The 22,490-nt window shown below is 44.5% G+C and overlaps 2 protein-coding genes and 2 non-coding genes across 5 annotated transcripts in view; 3 read left to right on the plus strand and 1 right to left on the minus strand.

The window, feature by feature from the left end:
- Window positions 1–15,881, minus strand: part of SLC25A30 (solute carrier family 25 member 30) — a 34,339-nt gene extending 18,458 nt beyond the window's left edge. Inside the window, exon 1 of one of the 2 annotated variants that reach the window (XM_039382928.1) lies at window positions 15,673–15,881. The gene's annotated coding sequence lies outside the window, so the exon portion shown is untranslated. The remainder of the gene's footprint in view (window positions 1–15,672) is intronic. The other variant, XM_039382929.1, reaches the window with a different exon arrangement.
- Window positions 15,882–15,920: 39 nt separating this feature from the next.
- Window positions 15,921–21,084, plus strand: TPT1 (tumor protein, translationally-controlled 1). Its single transcript, XM_027720353.2, has 6 exons — window positions 15,921–16,092; window positions 16,325–16,398; window positions 17,075–17,265; window positions 17,990–18,095; window positions 19,377–19,493; window positions 20,854–21,084. Exons 1-6 carry the CDS (start codon window positions 16,065–16,067, stop codon window positions 20,854–20,856), a joined length of 519 nt encoding a protein of 172 aa, XP_027576154.1. The 5' UTR covers window positions 15,921–16,064; the 3' UTR covers window positions 20,857–21,084.
- Window positions 20,661–20,790, plus strand: LOC113987536. The gene has a single exon (XR_003540581.1). It is a non-coding gene; the product is annotated as a small nucleolar RNA SNORA31 (small nucleolar RNA).
- A 710-nt stretch (window positions 21,085–21,794) lies between the features above and the next one.
- Window positions 21,795–21,930, plus strand: LOC113987537. The gene has a single exon (XR_003540582.2). It is a non-coding gene; the product is annotated as a small nucleolar RNA SNORA31 (small nucleolar RNA).
- Window positions 21,931–22,490: the final 560 nt, after the last annotated feature.

Below are 22,490 nucleotides of genomic sequence, written 5' to 3' on the forward strand. Positions count from 1 at the left end.
TGTGGTTAAAGACTAGGTGGGAAAAATCACAGTGGTTGCAGACTCCTGCAGCTCCACCTGGTTTATCTGACCAGAGCTCATTCAATTAGCTCAGCAAGTCTCTAATCAGCAAAAAAGATCTTAGTTTAACCACTACCTGCGTCACCACTGCAGAAGGAATTAGCTCCCAAACCGAGCTCATCCGACCATGTTAGCACATCGGAATATGTCAGTCTTTTCAATCTAAATGTTAACACACCTAACTTCAAGGGTTTCAAGTATCACATTAGAGGGCTGAAAAGCCCTCTAAACTTCGCCAGACACTGGCTCCTGGATACCCGCCCAGAAATGGTTCTAAGAATTTACTTGAGCTCTACACTGTGCTGTGATCCCCTACCAACTGTGATAGGAGACAGAGCTGCAGAAGCACTGACACCTTCAAAACTTCCTTTACATGTTGCAGGGGGACAGCATTAAGAATGGAATACTTGGCATGCTGTCACAAGTGCAGCACTTCTTATAGCAGATCAGAATCAGGATTCTTACAATGATGAAAGCTGTTCTGACTGTGCCACAGATTTTTTTGTTTTGCATTAGAAACAATGAGCAACATTTTTGCATTTTCATAAATGGCATTCTTGGTCAAAATCGGTTTACCCGGAAAGCTCAGCTTTTTATTTTTGACTTATTAATTCTTCTAAATCCACCGCAAAATACATCAGTTCTCTGAAAAACAATTGTTTGGACAGGTCACAACAGTTTTCCTCCCGAACAGTGGTCTCTCTCAACAATTTCAGCAACCCTAGAGTGCATTTGCCAGGTTTGGAGATATTTGCCATCTGCTGACAAGTGGTAATGGCATCAGGCCCTAGAGCTTTTCACTGACATTCAGTTCTTTCTCCTTCATTTTCCCTGTTTTGTTTACTTCAAATGCACTGAAAGAACTGGCCATGTAAATGTTAATGAATTACAGGCTCATTAAATGGACCTAGGTTTGCCTCCAAGTTTTAGCTGATCGCTTTTAGCCTTGTGAGCAATGTACTATGAAAATTCTTGGAAAGCCAGAAGTTTGATTCTAGAGAGTGGTGGTGGGAGGCTGATTATTATTTTGTAATGTTCTCAGGCCATAACTTTTGGTAGCAAAACAGAGAAAAAAGTCTTGAATGAAATCAAGAGCAAAATATTCTTTCCGGGAGACCAGTGACTGCTCATGACTAAACCAAGGGTCTGGCCTTCAAACATTAGGTTAGACACGGTAATGTGCACTAGCACTTAAGGTGCTGCTGCAAAAGGTGCAGCTGAATGTATAAAGTACATGACCTTTTTAGGGTACACCTAAAGACATGCCATGACACTGACATTAGGTATTGCACTGTAAATACAGAGGTGTGTGTTCCAACATTGCTCTGAGCTCATAGAGGCTTTGCTCTGCTGATTCTAGTTGACTGTGGCTGTTGCAATGAGGAGTCAGTGGTGGCAAGGCACAATAGCAGTCACTCTGAATTTTTGATGACTCAGATTGGCTGGTTTTATTTGTACTAATGCACGGGTCCACCTTGGCTCCAGTATGTGTCAATTTTAAAATCTTCTGAAGTGTAGACTGAAATGTTTTCCATCATGGAAAGCCACATACACAGATATAGATACTCTCCACCCCACTTGTAAACATGAACTTTAAAAAGTGCAGCCAAAAGGGCACTCAGGAGCTCTGTGGGACAGGTAAAAAATTGCAATAAATCTCCTCTGTCACAATTGCATCTTAATTCTTGATGCCTCTATTTTGAGCCCAGATTTGAATGTCTGAACTTTTCCCCAAGTGGCATAGAGCAAGTTTGTGCCAGGTTCCAAAACCAGCTCCAAGAGACTTCTCCTGACCATAGACAAGAACCAGTGTAGGCAGTGTGACCTTACTGTGGGATGAGTCTGCACCCACATATTAAAAAAAAAGTCTTTTGCTTTCTGCCATGTGCTTCTGTAATTGCATTAATGGATTCATGTCTAAGTTCCTGCAAGCAATATGAAGAGAAAAAATACAGCGCTTGTAAAATAAATGTGTGATCACAAGAATACTAGGAAAAGTACTGCAAACTAAAGCTGTTTATGTATTTGTACAGAATGCATAAGGTCCTGTAGCAAATTTCTCATCACTTTCAGTAATATAGTACTGTATTTTATATCTACTGTAAATTAATCACAAACATTTGTTAACATAAATCTTGTCTACAGAATACAAACTTACAGAATACAAAATTACATGCCTTAATACATTCAAGACATTCAACATGTTAATTAATAACAACAGTGGTAATAATGATGATGCATCAACTAAAATATTATGCCAACTCTGTTCATACACAGACTGTTCTTTTTCTTAGTTTAAAAATGCTCAAATGCACTTCTTTGCAGAACAAGCACTGAAAAATAAACTGAAAATCATAAAAGAATTTTCCTAAAGTTTTGCAAATCTTCATTGTTTGGTTTCATCTCCTCTTACTATACAGTATTAACATAATGTATAGTAAGACAAAGACAAGAATTTGTGTTTGAACTAAGTAAAAATAAAGTCATGGAGTCACTTGCCAGAGCATGAAAAATAAAACATTGAGTTGAAATCACAGCTCTTGTCTTGCAAACTATGTGATTAAAAAAATAACAACTACAGTCATCTTAATATTACTCCTGTATCACACACCAGACAAAACCTAAACACATGTATTCAACAGTCTTTAGCTCTCAGATGTCTACTGGACCTTTGCATTAAAAGGCTAAAGTGCTTTCTCCATGACTTAAATATGCAAGTCCAGGTGTGCAGTATACACAGTCTGTAGCTTTCATATTTTTCATATAAAAATTACTTATTATATTAGCTAACAGTAGCTAACATTGTATGAATATTTATATAATTTTTATTCTTGGAGATAGAGATAAGAATGATTACATATTGTTGAAATACTGTGGGGATAACAAAAGTCTGTCTTTCTCCTCTTTGTGCCTTCCAGTAAATTCGCAGCTATTTCTAGTTACAGTTTTTAAGCTAGTAAGTCTTTCATATTTATGATATAAAAGGGCAAATAAAGTACTTCAAAATTCTGAATACAACTGAAATTGCACTGATAGTGAAAAAAGGATGTAACAGTGCCTGCTGCTGTTCACATCTCTGCAGCTGGGCTTGAGCAGCAGGGTGCAATGCTTTGTAATAGCCTTCTTCCTCGAGGCTTTAAAAGGATCTCATCCCATAGACTGCACTTCTGAGCTGTCGGCAATGACTCTTCAGGATATTTCTGTGTGGTCTGTTACTGCACACAGGTACATGTCATGAATAAAGGGACTAAAACCAAAAGATGGAAACCTCAATTGAATGCCAAGAGCAAGACCTAAGCATCACAGGAAGCTTCTACTTCTGCTGAGAATCAGAAAATTACTTTGATTCCTAAATACAGATGTGCAGGTTTAGCCCTGAACACCCTAGAAAGCAGTGTGGCTCCAGCAGGGCTGGGACATGGGACCTCCCAACTGTCAGTCCAAAACCCAGCCCTTTTTCATGCTTCTCTGTCAAAGTTAACATTTTGTAACTTAGGCCAAATGCCACACTGTGAAAACAAATCTTTTAGCTCTTCAAAGACCAAACCGCTGCATCAGCATCACTGAAATACTATTATCATGGCAAGATCTCAGGTTCTCACTATCCATCTTGAATATCCATGATCTCCATAGTTTTGTTTCCCTACCTATGTGAATAACATAATAATTTGTCAGAATCCTTGTGGGAATATTCTGTGATTCTGTGATTCTGTGATTCTGAAACTGCATTACATCAGAAGAGAAGCTATGAATGAACAAACATATTTGGTCAATGTATCTTCCAATCGTCATGGTTGTTTTTGGGAATGGAGAATATAATCAGAAATCGAGGATATTCTGAAAAAGAATTTTCCTTGCCCTTAATTAAACTTCAACAATCAGAAGACCCAGCCTTTGTGTTTGCAATCCTTTATGTGAAATCCTTTAAAAAAAAAAAAAGAAGAATTATAAGTAAAAATCACTGCCCTGACCCTCTGTCTGCCTAGGTCAAACTGCAGGTAGTAGAGACATACAAGTGGTCAGGTTGTTCCTCTGGCAAAGCTGACCCTCAGGGAAGCAGCTTGCTTGTAAGTTGGGATTGCATGCATAAACTGAAATGGTGCCTTTTGTGTTCAGCAGCAGCAGAACTGTTCAATGAACTAATGGAGAAATTGCTATTTTTCTGTCTGTGTTTCTCATATGAAGCACGTGAGTGCAGGCCTTGGATAAAAGCCAAGTCTTTAAATAGCACTGGAGAGCAGGAGAAATCCAGAGCAGATAATAAACTTAGATTAATGGAAAGAAAGAAAAGTTGTCCCCACTTCCATGTCATTGCTCTTAAGTGCCTGGCTGGAGCTCAGTCCTTTGCCTTGCCTCAGAGGAGTTTGAAAGCACAAGCCAATTTCTATCCTGCTATTTAGGGGCCAACCACAGCTCTGGGCAGCACCAGCACACCATACCCCGCATGCTCTCACTGTGTGTCTGTAACACCCACTGTACCCAAAAGCAGCTTCTCAGCTTCTCTCTTGGATGGTCAGCACAAACCCATTCGTGAATAGTGAGGAAATGCACCAAAAAGACAAGCAGAATAATTTACATATATTTGCTGTTCAGCATAGTGCATCTGTTGCATGGTTTCCATATTCATGCCGTTCTCAGTGGGGAATCATTTGCTTTGTGCTATAAGAGCATACACCCCCAGACCTCCCTCTTTTCCCTGTGTTCACTTGCTCCTGTATGTATTAATTATTTCACTGAGATTTCTTCCTGGTTCCATATCCCCATAGAGTAGTAATGATTTGTTCTATCAAGCCTCTCAGTGGGTGGATAAACATTACTAGCCTCATTACTAGCCTCATGCATGGAGAATATGAGACTGGAGGGTTATGTACGGACTGCCATCACAGAGAAGAGTGGCTGTAAACACCAGTTTTGATGCACAGAATTTCTCTCTTGCCTCCCAGATGCGTTCTGTGCTTCCACCCACACTGTTGAGCTTCTCAAAATTGAAGGACAGCATGACCTTTTAGGAGTAACAACAAAACCAAACCTAACAGGCACTGTGTGCATCATGGCCACAGAGGTTTTCATTTTCAAAAGAAAAATATGTATGCTCAACTTTGGATGTGCACATATGTCTTTTCTACCTCCTGATGCACTTTGTGTGCTTGTACACATGTAATTGTTTGTGGGTTGAGGTGTCCACATATGGCAGGATGTCCCAGATGGAAAATTTGCTGGGATTTAATGCCCATAGAGCCACAGCTGAAGGAACACAGGACTAGACCATATTGCAGAACGACTCAAAAATAAGACACGAGGAGGGGGCCTGTGGCTGCCCAAAAGACTGCGGAGCATGGACGCGATTTCTTGGCACAGCTGAAATGAGGCAGCCTGTCCTCACAGCACCTCTGAAATCCTTTGCTTACTCAGGGATATCCAACACCTCCTTGGCTGGGCATTTGAGGACAGTCATTAAACACTAAGGAAGCTGATGGCAGCTGAAGCACCTGACACATGTGAGAAGGGTTTTACTTGCTCTTTCAAATGCCAAAACCAGGTCAGAACTATAAGACAGCAAAATTAGACCAGGAGAAATCCTCAGGGCAGCAGCTAATGTACTTGGCATAGCTGGGGACTGATGAGGCAGAATGGGCAGTGGTCCTAACTCACCTCAGCACGGTCCCGCAGTTCTCCAAAGGTTATTTCAGGCCAGAGAAACAGCCAGAGATGATTCCCTAGCCTCCTTATGATTTCCTTGCTCCCTCATCCTTTCTAGAAATGTCCTTCCCTGAAGGCTGCACATGATTGACAAGTTAATAAAGGGGATTCAAGGATACAGGAGATCATTTCCAAACCCCTCCCTGCAAAACCTACAAATCTATGCAGAGGAAGGTAACATCTCAGTGCTAAATTTCCTGACCTCCAACAGTCCTTAGCTGAAGGGTTTCTTCCTGAGCCAGGAGTACTTGATATCCATTTCTGCATTTTTTCCTAATTGCTTTTGCGATATTTGAAACTTTTGGCATCCACAGCATCGTCAAACAGTAAGCTCCACAGTATAACTATACATAGGGTGTTAAAAGTAGCCTTTTTTAAGTCTTCTGAACCTGTCACCTCATCATTTTATTGATGTTCCTATAGTTCCCATATGCTGAGAGGCAGGGAATAATTGACCTCTTTTAACTTTCTCAGTGCTGCTCTTAATTTCAAAGATTGCCATCACACCTACCACCCCAAATATCTTTTTTCAAAGTTGATGTGTTCTATTCTGGATTAATATTTTGCTTCTTGCCTCTCTTCTTGGTGCCGGTTCTACTTTTATCATACCTTTTTGACACGGAGAGGCCAGGCTGCACATGGCATTTGACATTTGAGCATACAGCAGTTATATACAAAAAAAAAATTTTATATATATATATATATTTACTCAGTGTGTGTGTGTGTGTGTGTATACAGACATAGATATGGCAGGGATGTTTTTGGTTTTATTTTCTATTCCTTTCTTAAAATTTCATTAACACTTCTTCTGAGTTCTTCTGAGCAGCACTGAGAACAGCTCTTATATTTTCACAGAAGTATCTATTATCACTTCAGGCAACTCTGCCCTGAACTGTATTCATTAGCTAAGTGACTTTTTATATGTAAAGTTCCTTTAGAAATACAAGAGATGGGTTCGCTCTTCCATTTTTCGTCTCTCCCTACAGTATCACAGCTATGCAGATAGACTTCCATGTTCCCACTGGCCCAGTGGAGGAACTAAACACTGAGGAAAACACTGGTTCATCCTGTGTGAAAGTAGTGACAAATAATACAGTTGGGGGTTTTTAAATAAATATGGAAACCATGTAGCCAAGTGTCCATGTAGAATGAGGCACATTGAGCTTCATAAGGATCTGAGCATCAAACAGACCTCTAAATCCACATTAATGCAGGTTATGATCCATTCTATATTTACAACTCTCACAGGAGAATCGCAGAAAATCACAGAATATTCTGAGTTGGAAGAGACCCACAAGGATCACTGAGTCCAACTCTTAAGTAAATGGCCCATACAGGGATCGAACCCATGCCCTTGGTGTTATTAGCACCAGGCTCTAACCAGCTGAGCTAACAGGAGGGTCCAGGCCCCTTTTCAGTAAATGTTTGTTCTGCAGAGGAGGATGGAAATCTCCAATATCAGGAAATCTGAAAAACAAGGTAGGCAAACATCTCCCCAGAGAAATGCATGTCTAACTAACCCTCTGATGAAAGAAGACTGGCTTATTGAACTCTAAAGGTCCTTTCCTACCCTTACCTTGAAGTGCTTCAGGTTATCAGCCATCTCACAGATAGATAAACAGATTGGCCCCTCTTTCCTCAAAGCACATTTGTGGGGACAATTTGTACACAGTTTCTTCTACCACCCTTCCATTAAAATTCCCCATTTCATAATGGCTCTTACAGTACTGCCTTACCTTCTTAAAACAATAGAAACCAGAGCAATTCAAAATCACTCAGAAAAATGGGAGATAACTCCTAATCCTCCAATATATCCTTTGTTGCTCAGGTCCCTTTTTGATTTTTACAGAAGGGAGGAATATAGTGGACACAAAATCCTTATCAGAAAATAATAAATAACAAATCAGTCTTGGGATCTTTGAAAATGACAGCAGTTCTGTATTTGAAGCTGACAAGTGTTATGACCTCAAGTTACTGGATTTCTGTTTAAGAAGCTGTTTTCCAAAATGCAGTCTTCTAGTCCTGTTGCCTGCTTTCCCCTACAGTATTTTTGAGTGATGCTTTGCACAACTGAGACACCAAAAGGTTCATCTACTCATTTCTTTATAATGGGTATCAAATCCCGCCATTCTGCTGGAGCATCTGCCGCAAAGTTTGCTTTCTAAATGTAACTCTGTTCCTTATTTATTACCTGCTGGTAGTGTCAGAATTTTAGGGATAACACCATTAACATTCTGTGTGCTCTGATGATTATTTCTCTATTGACAAGACTGAGAGCTCACGCCATATAACAATGACCTAAAGAGCACACAGCAATGGATCAAAATGGCAGAACTCAATTTCAGGCTTTAAAACATTTCTGAGGCAAATGACATTTTGAAAAATGGCAACTGAGTTTAGCACAGCAGGATTAGTGCCTCTAATGGTTAAAAACTCAAGAGACTCCAGCTCATCACGTGTGGACACTAATTATCTGGAGAGAATAGTATCTGTGTGCAGCACCCAGCTGGCCAGGAGCCCAGAGGGACTGTATCAGTTACAGGCCCAAGACTGAATTTTACTTGTGCTGGTCCTGGGGCATTTCAGGTGACATGGGAACGGCACCCATGGAAAAAGCTCTGGTCTCCTACCAGGGTGAGCAGAGCCCTGCTTGCCATCCACCAGCTCCTGTCCCGCCATCTAGTGGGGTGTCTCCATACACCACAGGCACTCAAACAGTTCTACATCCGGCGTGAAAACACAGAGACCTAGCAGCGGGAAGTCTTCTTTGAGTCTTCTCGATGGGGATTGCTAAGTTAACTGAGGATACAGTTCAGCTCAACGTCTTCAGGGTGGAAAACTAGGCAGAGGCATTGGCCTTAGAAAAAAAAAGATGGTTAACTTCGGAGCGGTGCCTGCAGATAGAAGTTGTAACCTTGGCTCATGTTGCAGTAAAACCAGCTGTGATGTGGGATGGAGCCATGAGCTGCCTAACTGGGACCCTCTTCTCCCACGGCTCAGTCACTGTGTTTGGGCCCCAGCCTGTCCCTCACTCCCTGCCTGTGCTGTGCTGCAGCCAGGCTGTGTCTGACCCCGTGCCTTGCTCATCCCAGCCCTGGCTTCACTTCAGATCCTGGTCTCACACTGCTGGCCTGGCTGGGGCACCGTGGGGTGAGCCCTTGTTGAGGAGGACACTTGCCCTGCCTGCCTCACCACCACCCACACTCCCAGCTCCCCTTCCCCTATGTAGCAGGCCCTGCTGCTCCATAGTCAGCTTGCGCTCACTTAACAAAGGGATCTAGTGGTAAGCTATCTCTGCTGTGGAGGTTAAATAGGATAAATTCCACTCCCATTCTTTGCAAAACAATTGAAGTGGGCAGGCGCGCACTGATTTTTTTTTTCTGTGGATGAATTTAGAAATTTTCCACTATGGTGTAAGAGCAGATCTCTCTGCAGAGAGAGAGCCAGGCTTACTGCTCGCAGATTAAGCAAAGTCCCACCAAGCACAACTAGTTAAATCTCTGCTCACCTTTCCCTTAGGTTTGGCATGGAGGGAGCCCCTTCTGCAGCATACCTCTAATCTGAGTCAAAGGACTGTACCACATGGAATTTAAATAGGACTACAGTAGGGACTCACTAGGATTAAAGCTCTCGGCACTGTAGAACCTGAATGCTTCTCCCTTTGAGCACATGTGATTTCTAAGCAGACCCACCTTGCCATGCAGGACAACAAACACATTCCTCTCTCATAACGTCCCTTTTCCAAACCCTCTTGTTCATTCTGGATAGGGATAGGAGGATATTATTTTTATCCCAATTGTGTAACCAGTCTAAACAGGTGTAAATGACAGCACATAGTTCACCTATAAAATCACTGGGTGAAGAACAGAGCTAGAAAGGAACTAGAGGCAGCCTGTCCCTCTATTGTGGGGCAGAATCAACTGTTATCTTTGTCATTAATGATGGATTTAACATGTTTTCTGATCTCACATGAGCAGGTTTCTAGACTATTGTCAAAAACCTGCAGGGATAGAGACTCATAGAATATGCTGAGTTGGAAGGGACCCACAAGGATCATCGAGTCCAACTCTAGAAGTAGGTAGACAGGCTATTCCTTGCTTCTCTATTGGCTGTACTGGAAAGCATTTCCAATGCCTAATCTAAAACTCCCTCACAGCAAGAAAACCTAATTCATATTTCTTCTACTCACTCCCTCTGCTCTTCTGAACTCTTGTTGATCAGTCCATACCTTTTTAAAAATGTGTTGTTAAAGTTTAAGTCAGTGCTCTAGGAGATACTAGCAGCACCAAACAGAGCTCATCTTCTCACCTCATACAACAGAAGAGGTTTCTTACACATAACATCATCACTTATCTACTCCAATATAGTGTGGGCTTTTCTCAAAACAGGTAAAAGGGACATTAGGAAATTTTTTTTCACCAAAAGGGTAGTCAAGCATTGGAACAGGCTGCCCAGAGAAGTGTTTGAGTCACCATCCCTGGAAGTATTTAAAAGACATGTATATATGGCATTCAGAGATATGCTTTAGTGGTGGACTTGGCAGTACTGGGTATACAGTTGGACTCGATGATCTTAGTAGCCTTTTTCAGATTAAATGTTTCTATGCTTCTATGATTCTGGTTCAGCTTTGGACCCACCAGTATCCCAGATCTTTTCTCCAGAACTGCTGCCCAATTCTCTGTCCTGTCTGTAGCTGATCATTTATGCTCTGCACACCAGAGCACAACACAGGGCATGCATATGGAGAACATCATCATCTCATTATCCCCTGGCACGTGCCAGTGGCAGAAGCCTACAGCAGAGCAGAGGACCAGGGCCAGGACAAGGCAGCACTTTGCCCATGCACTCTCTCAGTTCCTCATAGTGTATGGCTTAGAGCTTGCTTGAATGTTGTGTTGCATCCATGTATTTAAAAAGCTTTGATAGATTTTCCTTTAGTAAATCTGTTTGACTGCTCATTGTCCTATTGGCCTTGTCCAAGTACCTTCTAACAATTCAGGCCTTTTGTCCAGCGTGTCAAGATCAATTTTAATTCTAATCTCCAATACACTTGGGGTCCTTCCCAACCTAATGTTATCTGCAACTTTAATGAATGCACCCTCTATTCCATCAATCAGCACATTAGTGAGATGCTGACCAGTAAGCAGACCCAAGGAGCAGGTGCAGGCCTTTCTCCACAGCTCTTGACTCACGGGGATGTTTATAAGGTTACCAAGTCTAAAATTGTAGGTGAGCAGCAGCTTGCTTCAAAGTTTTATCTTGGCAATTGCAGTTCTGCTTTTCCCAAAAATACAGTAGTTGCAGTGCCAGCTGACATCCTCACACATCCCCAGGGCAGGGTTTAGGTGAGCTGACCTGGTGCATGTCATGTCACAGATAAAAGGGGTTTGTGGCTGCACAGTGACCTCTGTGTCCGTTCGAAGAAGTGCAGCAGCCATCAAGTGAAACAGAGCTGTGGGTGTACAGCCAAGGAAGATGCCAAGGATTTTCAGAGACTCAGCTGCAACAGGAGGAATTGTAAATATTGAAAAAGAGTAAGAACACCTGCATTCATTCTGCGTGCAAGAGGGGTTGTTGCTGAACCGAAGACCTTTCTTATATTCTAAAAAGTGATGCCTTTGTTTGGGGTATCTTCATCTATCTAGTCCAGTCTAACATAGTCTGTTATTTGTGAATAGATCACACCAGATAAGCTACACTGATGATAAAAGCTCAATTCTTTCAAATACTAATCTTGGCATCTGGGTTTCTGGCTTTGTACACTGTGTAGATCTTAAGTATACTAAGATCTTAAGTATGAATTTTGGCTCAAGATCCAAAACACTCCAAGGATTGCCAAGAACTGAAAGGCTGGCTATATTGCGTAACCTAGACTCACCTGAAAGAATCAGACTGATGGCATCGTTTTTGGAGTTCAATTCCCAATTAATAAGAAGGTTTAACACCTAGTGATCAATCTTGATTGCCCTGAAATACACTGGGGAAAGAACTTGATCAAAACCAGTTAAAGCGACTGTTTCCACCTGTGTGGATAGTACAAGGGGATACAAAGTTACAGCCCCTGTTTCAGTCCTAAATTCCAGCCAGGAATTACAAGGCTTAGAAGAAAACATTGATGCCATCCCTTATGTCATAGTCCAGCATCAACGCTCTTCCTCCAGCCTCACTTCTCATTTATTTCCACTGGTTGCATTTTGCAGGAGACTTAGCTGCAGGCATGATCTCCTCCCTTTTCTTACAGCTCGATGGGAGTTTTGCCACAGTGGGCTGAAAATGTACTGTTTACTTAGGGAAAGAATGGCATAGTGTCAGCTGTCATCTGGCATTTTAATCCAAGACACAATTAGTTGAGCACAGTCATATCCAGATGCTAATACTTGATGAAAGTAACACTGCAATAATTCACAACTAGCTGAGGTGTGGCTTCCATGAGAAAGGCTTCTCATGAGACTCTGCACACACCTGCCTAGAAAATCCTCCTCAAACACTATTAAAAGACTCATCTATAAAAGCACAGGATTTCCATCAGTCCTCGGGGACTTACACATCCCCAAAGATGAGGTGCGCTGTCAGGGAAACCTGTCACATCATTTTGGATGTCAGTCAGCACCTAAAAAGTTGGAGGGAAGGGGGTAGCACCGTTTTAACCTATCACTCTGGAACATATTAACTCTAGCTAGATGCAAGAAGTGCTTGAAGAGGCTGCCTGCACAGAAAGCCAACTAAAATATTGCTAACTTAGTCCTGGGATTTATTCAGTTGTCTGAGTTTAAATCAGTTTTAGAAGCAACTCAAGTGAAAAGGATACAAAACCTTTTCGACACTCCTAGTCTCATTTAAAGCTTGTTGAGCTTGATACTGATTTAGCTTAACTTCACATCAAACTGGTGCTCACACAGGAGTCTATTTAACAGATGCATTTTTAAATAATATCTCACATTTCACAATTGCAACTCTTAACATAGACCTACAGGCAAAACAACCTGAAGGTCCATCTACCTTCACATTGTGCTAAAGGATTTCTGCCCTGACTCCAGTAAAAGGATGAAGCGATGAATTTGTAAGAGGTTTCCACACTACTGTAGAAATATTCATTTTTCTAGAACATTTTTCTATTTCTCTTCAAAATAAAACGAAATTGAAGCACACCTACTAACTGGATGTTTTTAGCTGCAGATTACACTATGTAGAAGGAGCCAAATGTTCCCCTGTCACTCAACCCACTGCTAAAGACATAAGTTGCTCTTTTTCTACTGTGGTTTGTAAAAAGAGGGGCTATCTTTTATCAGGCCAGATGTCATTGAGGAAAAAAAAGACAGATAAGCTTTTGGGCAGAAGCCCCTTCTTCAGGCCTGAAACAGCAGCAGTATTCTTGAAGGTGAAAAACAGCAGAGAATGACTTATATACTTCATTAGATTATATAACCAGGTAGACCATCTGAAAAAAAAAGGGCACTGATATCTGGAGCAAAGGAAGGAAGAGCAGGGGAGGAGATAAAACAGGAGCTCTTCTGGCACACACAAAGAAAGCAATGAGTAATTTACTGCCTGAGGATGGTGAGGGACTGGGAATTGTATCCTGTGCCCTGGTGTCTCTGTCAAGTCCAGGATCATTAGCAGCACTAAGCGTTTTAGGTCCCATGATGTCTTTTGAAGGTATTTTAGCAATGTCCCCTAAGAATCAGGGTTCAAGTGAGGTCTGGATTTATTTCAACTGTGATGGGCTGCTGCAGAAAAGTATGTCCAAAGGGGGAAAAAAGGTCTAGGAATTACTGTCCTTCTGCCTTTCATCTCGACCCTGACTGCTGGGCTAAATCTCACTTATTCTTGGAAAAATATACCTGCCCCAAAAATTAACCACCCCTTTCACAAGTGCAGAAGTGGTGTCTCTGAACATACCCAACTTGATTTACGTGAGGGACTAATAACAGAAAGAGTCTAATGGCTTCTTAATTATTTGCCCATTTGAAAAGCATCACTTATTCGGAGAAGGTGCAGCACCCAGTACAGCAAATGAATGTCCATGTCCCAGTGTCACTGCCCTTGTAAGGGGTCTGCAGCCCCTTAGCAGTGTGTGAGCAGGGTTCACATTGTGGCAGTCTGTCCAGATGATGGAGATCATGAGGAGGAGGCAGCTGGAGGTGGCCAGGACAGCAGACACACACATGCACACACCTGCCAGGCTGCCTATGGAGGTGACACCTGGGCGCTGGTGGGACACGGGCAGCAGCGCTTCCCCAGGGTGTCTGGGAAAGACTGGGAGCGCTTCTCCTTGGAAAGTGTGTATTTATAGGGATAGGTACCATTTCAGAAGAATTTGTGATGGAAAGCTAGAACTTGATTTCATTTAGGAAGACTGTAAAATGCCTTCTCAAACGGGTTAGATGTGGGGTTTTTTCCTCCCTTCTGCATTTCAGAGAAAGTTGCAGGGATAAGCTGTGAGCAATCTCTCTCCCTGGTATGCAGAGAGATAACATGTTTGCAGACATGTGCAAGGCCTCCTCGGGCCAGAGAGGGTGGGGGAGGACAGAGAAAAGATACAAAAAGCCTTGGAGAAGGCGGGGCATTGCCTTTTTCCCCGGGGGCCGGTATGTGCAACACCCTTAAGAAGTGGTCCTTGCATCTGAAATAAACCTTTTTTTAATCCTTCCACTGCCTTGGCATTCTTGTTTTACCTTATTTATGAGCATGCTCTTATTTATGAGCATGCCTATGTAAAATGGGAAACTGGTTTGGAATATGGGGGTGCAAAGATGTTTTATAATACCACAGAAAAAAAAGAGAGTAATTCTCTCCCTGGAAAAAAAAAAATTGAGGAAAAAGAGCGGATGCATAGATATGTCCAAAAGCTGTTTCCATCTTGCACCAACTGGCAAAAAGAAAATGTAAATGTGATCGGCCCAGCTCAGTGACTGTGTAATAAGAAATGGGCCAGGGATGAGACATCCCAGAAACATCACAAGAAGCTAGACAAAAAGAAAAGTGTTACTGAGAGGTTAAAAGATTAGAAGAAAGAGGAAAATTGGGGTTGAAACCCATGAAATGCAAGGACAGGTGATGAGGGAGAGGCACCAGCCCTGCTCTGGCGCGGGGCAGGACTGGCTGCTCTCCGGAGGTCCCTGCCAGCCCTGACCCCTTCTGACTTTGGAAGGATGAAACCCTCTTTCCCATTTTGCAAGTTGAATATGAGTCAGCAGTGCCCTGGCAGCCAGGAGGGCCAACCATGTCCTGGGGGGCATCAGGCAAAGCATCACCAGCTGGTTGAGGGAGGGGATTGTCTGCTCTGTTCTGCTCTGCACTGGGGCAGTCTCACCTTTAATATTATGTGCAGTTTTGGGCACTGCAATGTAAGAAAGATATTAGGCTGTTAGAGAGGGTCCAAAAGAGGGCAATGAGGATGGTGAAGGGCCTTGAGGGGAAACCGTATGAGGAGTGGCTGAGGTCACTTGGTCTGTTCAGCCTGGAGGAGACTGAGGGGAGACCTCATTGCAGTCTACAACTTCCTCACGAGGGAAAGAGGAGGGGCAGGCACTGATCTCTTCTCTGTGGTGACCTGTGACAGGACCCAAGGGAATGGCCTTGTGTCAGGGGAGGTTTAGGTTGGATATTAGAAAAAGGGTTCTTCACCCTAAGAGTAGTTGGGCACTGGAACAGGCTCCTCAGGGAAGTGGTCACAGCATCAAGCCTGAGACTTCAAGAAGCATTTGGACGATGCTCACAAGCACATGGTGGGATTCTTGGGGATGGTCCTGTGCAGGGCTAAGGGTTGGACTCCGATGATCCTGATGGGTCCCTTCCAACTTAGCATATTCTGTAATTCTATGATTTTTCTGCGATGAGGTCTCACAGAGCTCCCTGCCCTCCTTGGCACACCCTGCCAGGCACAGCACCCCTTTTTGGAAGGGTCCTCACCTGCTCCACCACCGCAAGACGCGGCGAAGGATTCAGAGCTCCCCTGGGCGGCACCGAAGCAGAGGTGGGGAATTCCACACCAGCCTCCCCTGTGGAGCGGAGGCGCTGCGGAGGAGCGGGCGAGTTGGATGTCGCGGAGTTCTCCCGGCCGGCGCTGCGGGAGCGCTCGGGGCCGTGTCCCCCTCCCAGGGCGGTCCCGGGAGCGGCCGCGCGGGGGCGCCGCCCGCGGAGGGGGCGGGGCCATGCGCAGTGCGCGTGCGCGGTGACGCGCGGGGCCGTGCCCGCTATATGAGCCCCAGCAGGCGCTGACTCGGCCTTTTCCGCCCCGCTCCCGCCCCGCGCCCGGGTCGCTGCGCTGAGACCCCGCGCCCCCGCCGCCCCCCGCCGCCGCCATGATCATCTACCGGGACTGCATCAGCCGTAAGGGCGCGGGGGGGCGGGAGGGGCGCGGCGCGGCCGGGAGCGGCGGCCGGGCGGGTGCGTGGGGTGGGGGGGGTAGAGCGGGCCGGGCCCGGGCGCCGGGCCTGGCGGTGCCGCCGCGCATGTGCGATGCGGGGCCAGGCGGGGGGGGCGCGGGGGCGGGAGCGGGGCGGGCGGGGGTGCGGGCAGGCGGGGGCTGACCCTGTGTATGCATGTCTGCGTGTCCCCGCAGAGGACGAGATGTTCTCGGACATCTACAAGATCCGGGAGGTGGCGGACGGCCTGTGCCTGGAAGTGGAGGGGAAGGTGAGTGCCCGCCCGCCCCGAGGGAGAGAGGAAGGGAGGGAGCGGGGCAGGGATGCTGCGGTGACTCAGGGCCGGTGGGGAGCGGGGGTGGCGTCCCTGCGAGGGGCCCGAGGGAGGGGTGACCCACCGCGGCCCGGTGCCTGTGCCGGGGCAAGGCTGGCTGCTACCCCGGGTGGTGCCTGAGAGAGCCCGGGTCAACCAGGCTGGAGTGTAATGGAGCCTGGCTCAGGCACCAGGAGAGGCACCCGGCATGGCAGTCACAGAATCATAGAATGGGTTGGGTTGGAAAGGACGTTAAGGACCATCTAGTTCCACCCCCCTGCTGTGGGCAGGGATACCTTTTGCTCGACCAGGTTGCTCAAAGCCCCATCCAACTTGACCTTGAACACTTCTGGGGATGGGGCATTCATAGCTTCTGTGGGCAACCTGTATCAGTGCCTTAGCACCCTCACAATAAAGAATTTCTTCCTAGTGTCTAATCTAAACCTGTCTTTCAATTTGAACCTGTTCCCCCTTCTCCTGTCACTGGGAAATTAGTGCTTAGGCTGCAGTCAGGTTCCTTGCACTGATCTGTGGCTCTGGAGTAATGTCCTGCTCTCAAGTCATAGGTGTGTAAGAGTGGTAGCATTAAGGTTTTTTGCAGAGCCGTTAAGTTTTTTGATGTCTCTAAATCCAGATGGTCACCAGGACAGAGGGTCAAATTGATGACTCTCTAATTGGTGGCAATGCCTCTGCTGAAGGTCCAGAGGGAGATGGAACAGAAGCCACGGTCATAACTGGTGTTGATATAGTAATTAACCACCACCTTCAGGAGACCAGCTTCACAAAAGAATCCTACAAGAAGTACATCAAGGATTACATGAAAGCGTAAGTGTTGATAGGCTTTTCCTTTGAATGGGATTGCAGAGTTTTTGCGTGGTTGAGATTTTAAAAACAGCATTGGACATATTCCTAGTAGGTGTTAGTTCTGATACAGGTGTGAAACTGGCTGTAAACTTCAGCAATGTCTGAATACTTGGCAGAACTGGAGCTCCAGAGTGTGATGCTGGAATATCTATGTTTATCTTGGCTGAGGTAGAGGACCTGATCACATGCTTTAGATCTAGTTTGTAACCTTGCTGTTTTCTTCTGTATTTTTTTTATGCCAAACCTTCCTGTGGATGGGAGTGAGGTGGTAAAGAAAAGCTTTCTGAAGCTTTTCTAAGTTGGCAAATATCTAACAAATGTGTGTGAATGGGACTTTTTGCTAATTCGAGATGTACTTTCTGTTTATCTCTGTTCAGTGGATTGCTACTAAAGGTGAAAAAGCTTTGTGACACTGATAGAAAGTACTCTTGGTGCTGTGGAAATGACTTGCTGATTTTTGTCTACCGCTAGCCTAGAAGTAAAATGACCCTGATACGAGTGGCAGGCACTGTTCTGCTATTTCACTAGCAAAATTAAATTAAAATGTGGGGGCTTCGAAAGGGAGTGGGGGGAAAGCAAAATTAAAGTTTGATAGTAACTGTTTCTGCTATGATGTGACTTTACACAGTGAAGTTAAACTAGAACATGTTTTCAGAGTTTTGATATTTTTTTTTCCCCCCTCCAGAATCAAAGCCAGACTTGAGGAACACAAGCCAGAGAGAGTAAAGCCTTTCATGACAGGGGCTGCAGAACAAATCAAACACATCCTTGCCAACTTCAAAAACTACCAGGTAACTTGTGTCTCCTTACCATAGTATTGCAGTGTTACAAACTGGTTCACCTACTGAACTAGCTTGTTGAGAATTTTGAGTTCTCCTGTTGTGAGGATGTTTAACTTGCTCTTCTCTGAGACTTAGGGAGGAGAAACAGCAAAAGGGTGTTAGGTGTTTGGGGATCTCATTTCAGCTCATAGTGCTTGTAGTTAGCTGTGTTTGTTGTTATTGTGGTTTAAGGATTGTGGAGTTAAAAGACTTGAAATGTGGATCACTTTGGCCCTTGCTGAGTCTTACACTGTTCATAGCAGTGTGGTAAAATTATAGAATCACAGAATGGTTTGAGTTGGAAAGGATCATCTAATTCCAGTCCCCATGCCATGGGCAGGGACACCTTTCCTTAGACTAGGTTGCTCACAACCCCATCCAACCTGCCCTTGAACATTTCCAGGGATGGGGCATCCACAGCTTCTCTGGACAACCTGGGTCTATGCCTCCCACCTTATACTTAAGAATTTCTTCGTAATGTTTAATCTAAATTTGCCCTCTTTCAGTTTAAAGTCATTCTCCCTTGTCCTATTGCAATGTGGCTTTGTAAAAAGTCCCTCTCCCGACTTTCTGTAGCCCCCTTTAGGGTACTGGAATGCTGCTCTAAAGTCTGCCTGGAACCTTCTCTTCTCCAGGCTGAAGAACCCCAGTTCTGTTAGCCTGTCTTCACAGGAGTGGTGCTCCAGCCTTCATCTTTGTGGCTGTCCTGGACTTGCTCCAACAAGTCCATATCCTTCTTGGGATTCCAGCTCCAGAGCTGGATGCAGCACTCCAGCTGGGGTCTCACCAGAGCAGAGGGGCAGAATCACCTCCCTCAACCTGCTAGCCATGCTCCTTTTGGTGCAGCCCAGGATACAGTTGAATTCCTGGGCTGTAAGTGCATATTGCTGGATCATGTTGAGCTTTCTGTCAGCAGTACCCCAGATCTTTCTCCTCAGAGCTTCTGTCAGTCCATTCTCTGCCCAGCCTGTGTTTGTGCTCAGGATTGCCCTGACCCAGGTGTAGGACCTTGCACTTGGCATTGTTGAACTTGATGAGGTTTCTATGAGCTCACTCTCAAGCCTCTTCCTTTGGATTGCATCCTTTCCCTCCTGTGGTACTAAAATGGGCAAGCTGTGGAGAGGAAAATCCCTGCAGCTGGTCAGGGAGACTTCTAACCTGAACTTGGTGACTTTGTATTGTTCTTGTATAAAAACGCATTTTCTCCTGGTAATGGCTGATTAAATGTCTCAGTAACACGTTGCTTTGAAGTTCTTTGTAGGAGAGAACATGAATCCAGATGGTATGGTGGCTCTCCTGGACTTCCGTGAGGATGGTGTAACCCCATATATGATTTTCTTTAAGGACGGCTTAGAAATCGAGAAGTGTGTAAGTACTGCTCTGATTTGGGTGAATGTGCCTAACTATGTGATGAGCTCCTTCAGTGCAGCACTTGTTCTCTCTTATCCCTGTGTAAGTTGAACAGTAGCTGTCAGTTTAAAAACTTAGAAGTCTGTGTAAGTACAGCCTGTTTGGTGCTTCATATTATGCAAAGTGCCTGAAACTTCCCTTGAATGCTATTAACTTGTACTAAACGGGGGGATGTAGTGTCACAGCAGTGATTCATGGTGACTTAATGGCTAAGGAATGCAGAAGGAATTGTCCTGGCGAGATGTGTGTAATTGGGAATAGTTTTAAACTAATAGATGAAAGACAATGTGCTCTGAAATGAAGCACTTGTAGTTCAGATCCCTCTGGTGGGATTTAATTGTGCACTGCTTTGTGTGGTCACGTTCCATCTTCTTTCACTTAAATCTGATGCCCGTATTTTTTTATGCAAGAACTGTCAGTTTAAATGTTGCCCTAAATTTTGGAACACAGTAATACTTGACCAAGTATTTAACCTTATTCTCTCTGGAATCTCCAGCTACCTGAGCTCAAGACAGCTCCTGTGGTCTGCTTTAACTACTCTACATTGGAATGTGGTTGCAACAAAACAGTATTTGGATCCCAACACTCGTTTCTTTTGCTTATTGGGAGAGCTGTGGAATTAAGTGCCGTGTGGGATCACCAGTTGCTTTGCCCAGTCATTGTGGACTTATGAAGTCTGTTAATAGCCAGCTAAATTTATCTGTAAAGCCTCTTAAAAACTTTCTGGTATGCAAATCATGTAAAGATGAGCCAGCTTGTAGTGTGGAGCAGTAGGCAAACTAAGGAATGCTTTTATTGGCCAAAACAGACCTGGCACCTCCTGCAGCCTGATGGAATGGTGATGTCTGTCCTGGGCCCTAGAACAGGCCAGACCTGGAAGGCACATCCTTGGGAGCAGGAGCTTGTGTGCATCTTCTCTACAGGGGCACACCTTTTGGATGTGCAATTTGGGTAGCCTATGTCTGCTTCAAGATGGAGTAAAAGAATATCGACGGGGTATTCCAGTTTTAAGAGAGTAGATTGTATGCTTTGGTACTTGTTTAGGAAAGGGTATGAATGAGTATTCTGTCCAGCTTGCTCAGCAGCTGATTGGTGCCAGGTGCTCTGAATGACTGTAAAAGTGATCAGCATCCTCTGATAGACCATGGGCACTTTTCCTGTTGCTCTCTGGTTTGCACTAAGATGCAAAAACAATTTCCTTGCGCTTTCTGCCTGCCTGACTGTGGCAGCCCAGATTGAATTAGGGAAAACACAAGTTGTAGGACTTTACTGTTGACTGTCGTGACCCTTGAGCTAACACTTGCTACTCTTGTTTCAGTAACAAATCAAACAGTATGGTTTTGGATCACTTGTCTTCTTAGCTGGCTGCTGTTTCTTCTTCATCGGCACACCACCAGGAATCGGCAATGTCTAACAACTGGACTGATGTCATCTTGAGCTTTATTCACTTATTTTGACCCTGATTTGGAGTGGAGGCATTGTTTTGAAAAACGAAAAAAACATCTATCATGTAGGTTGTCTAAAATAAAACTCATTTAAACCCATTCTAGGTAATGTCTTTTGGTCTGATGTGTTTCTTAAGGTGACTCACAGGAGAGATCACACCAGGGATTTGGTACTGTCAGTAGCATAGCCTGGTGCTAGTGTGCTACAACTGGACTGTTTCCAGACAGATTTCACAGTTTGCCTGTGGCTCTGGAGTGCAAGAGAAGTCAATAAGGCAAAGTCCAAGAAATGTCATAATGGAGTGAACCACCTTCATCTTTCATGATTGCACAGACTTATCTCTGGAAAAAAAAAAAAAAAAAGAAAAAAATAATAAAATCCCAGAACGGAATATGTGCTATTCAAACTGAGTGCTGGCTGAACTTCTTTGTCAGACAAGAATACTTGAGTTTGTCCTCAGTTCTGGTATGGCTCCACTATCAAGGTAGGAGGATGACTGGAGGGAGTAGGAGTCTTAACACCAGCACTCTCTGAGTTTAGGTACTGGGAACATTGTGGGGAGAGGGTGAAATGACTAGGTTTTCCAAAACAGCCTGGCCGTGGTACTGGCTCCTTTGTATTTGACGGCTGTTGAAGGGACCATGTTAACTGCAGCTCTGTCGAGTTGCAGGATTTGAGGGGTTTCTGTATTTGACCTCCTGGAGAGAGCTGTTGGAATGGCCTAGTGTAGACTTCCTCCAAACCAGGTGCATCTCTGTGCTTGAGACCTGAGTGTTTATAAAATACTGTTCCTGCTGTGTTCCTTCTTAGGAAATGCATCTGTTTGACAGACCTGAAGCAAACGGCCGTTGCTTCTCTGGTTCTTTCTGAGATGCAACAGTAACAGGTTCCTTGCGCTTTCTACCTGTTCAACCCTGTGGCAGTTTGGATTGAATAAAGGAACACAAATGCCTTCACAGCCCCAGCTGTCACTGCTGACTGTGTGCCTGACCAGGGATGTTGCCTTGGACTGCAAATGATTAACTTTTTTCCTACTGCAGCAATGGCAGAGGCATAGGAGGTTAAGGTGCCTGAAAGGGGAGGGCATAGCCCACTTACCAGCTGTGAGGTTTTGCATCTTGGCTATCTTGTGTCAGTTTTTGGCCCCTGGTACTGCAGGGTGGAGGTGGAGGTACATTTCTGCACAGGTGAGATAGATGTGGCAGCAGGCTGGGAGGAGTGAGAGACTGGAGGAGGGAGTGGAGTGTGCCCTAGTTATCTCTGAGGTTCCTGTCTGGTTAAATAAACCCTATTTTAGTTCTGCGGTAACTTAAATTTTTTTTTTTTTTTTTTAGCTTTCCCAAGAAAGGATCTTGGGCCAGCTGAGCTTCTGGATGAGGTACAATTATGGTGTAACCTGCCTTCACCCAATGGGGCTGAAAGGCAGGGAGGCAGGTTCAAAGCCTAGATAAAATCACTTGGTTGTCTCTTGCTTTCCTTGCAGAGGATTTGTTTAATGGGACCAGGTGA

Source organism: Pipra filicauda, unplaced genomic scaffold (assembly GCF_003945595.2).
Source record: "Pipra filicauda isolate LSUMZ 115617 unplaced genomic scaffold, ASM394559v2 scaffold28_size6257848_pilon, whole genome shotgun sequence".
NCBI classification, from domain to species: Eukaryota; Metazoa; Chordata; class Aves; order Passeriformes; family Pipridae; genus Pipra; species Pipra filicauda.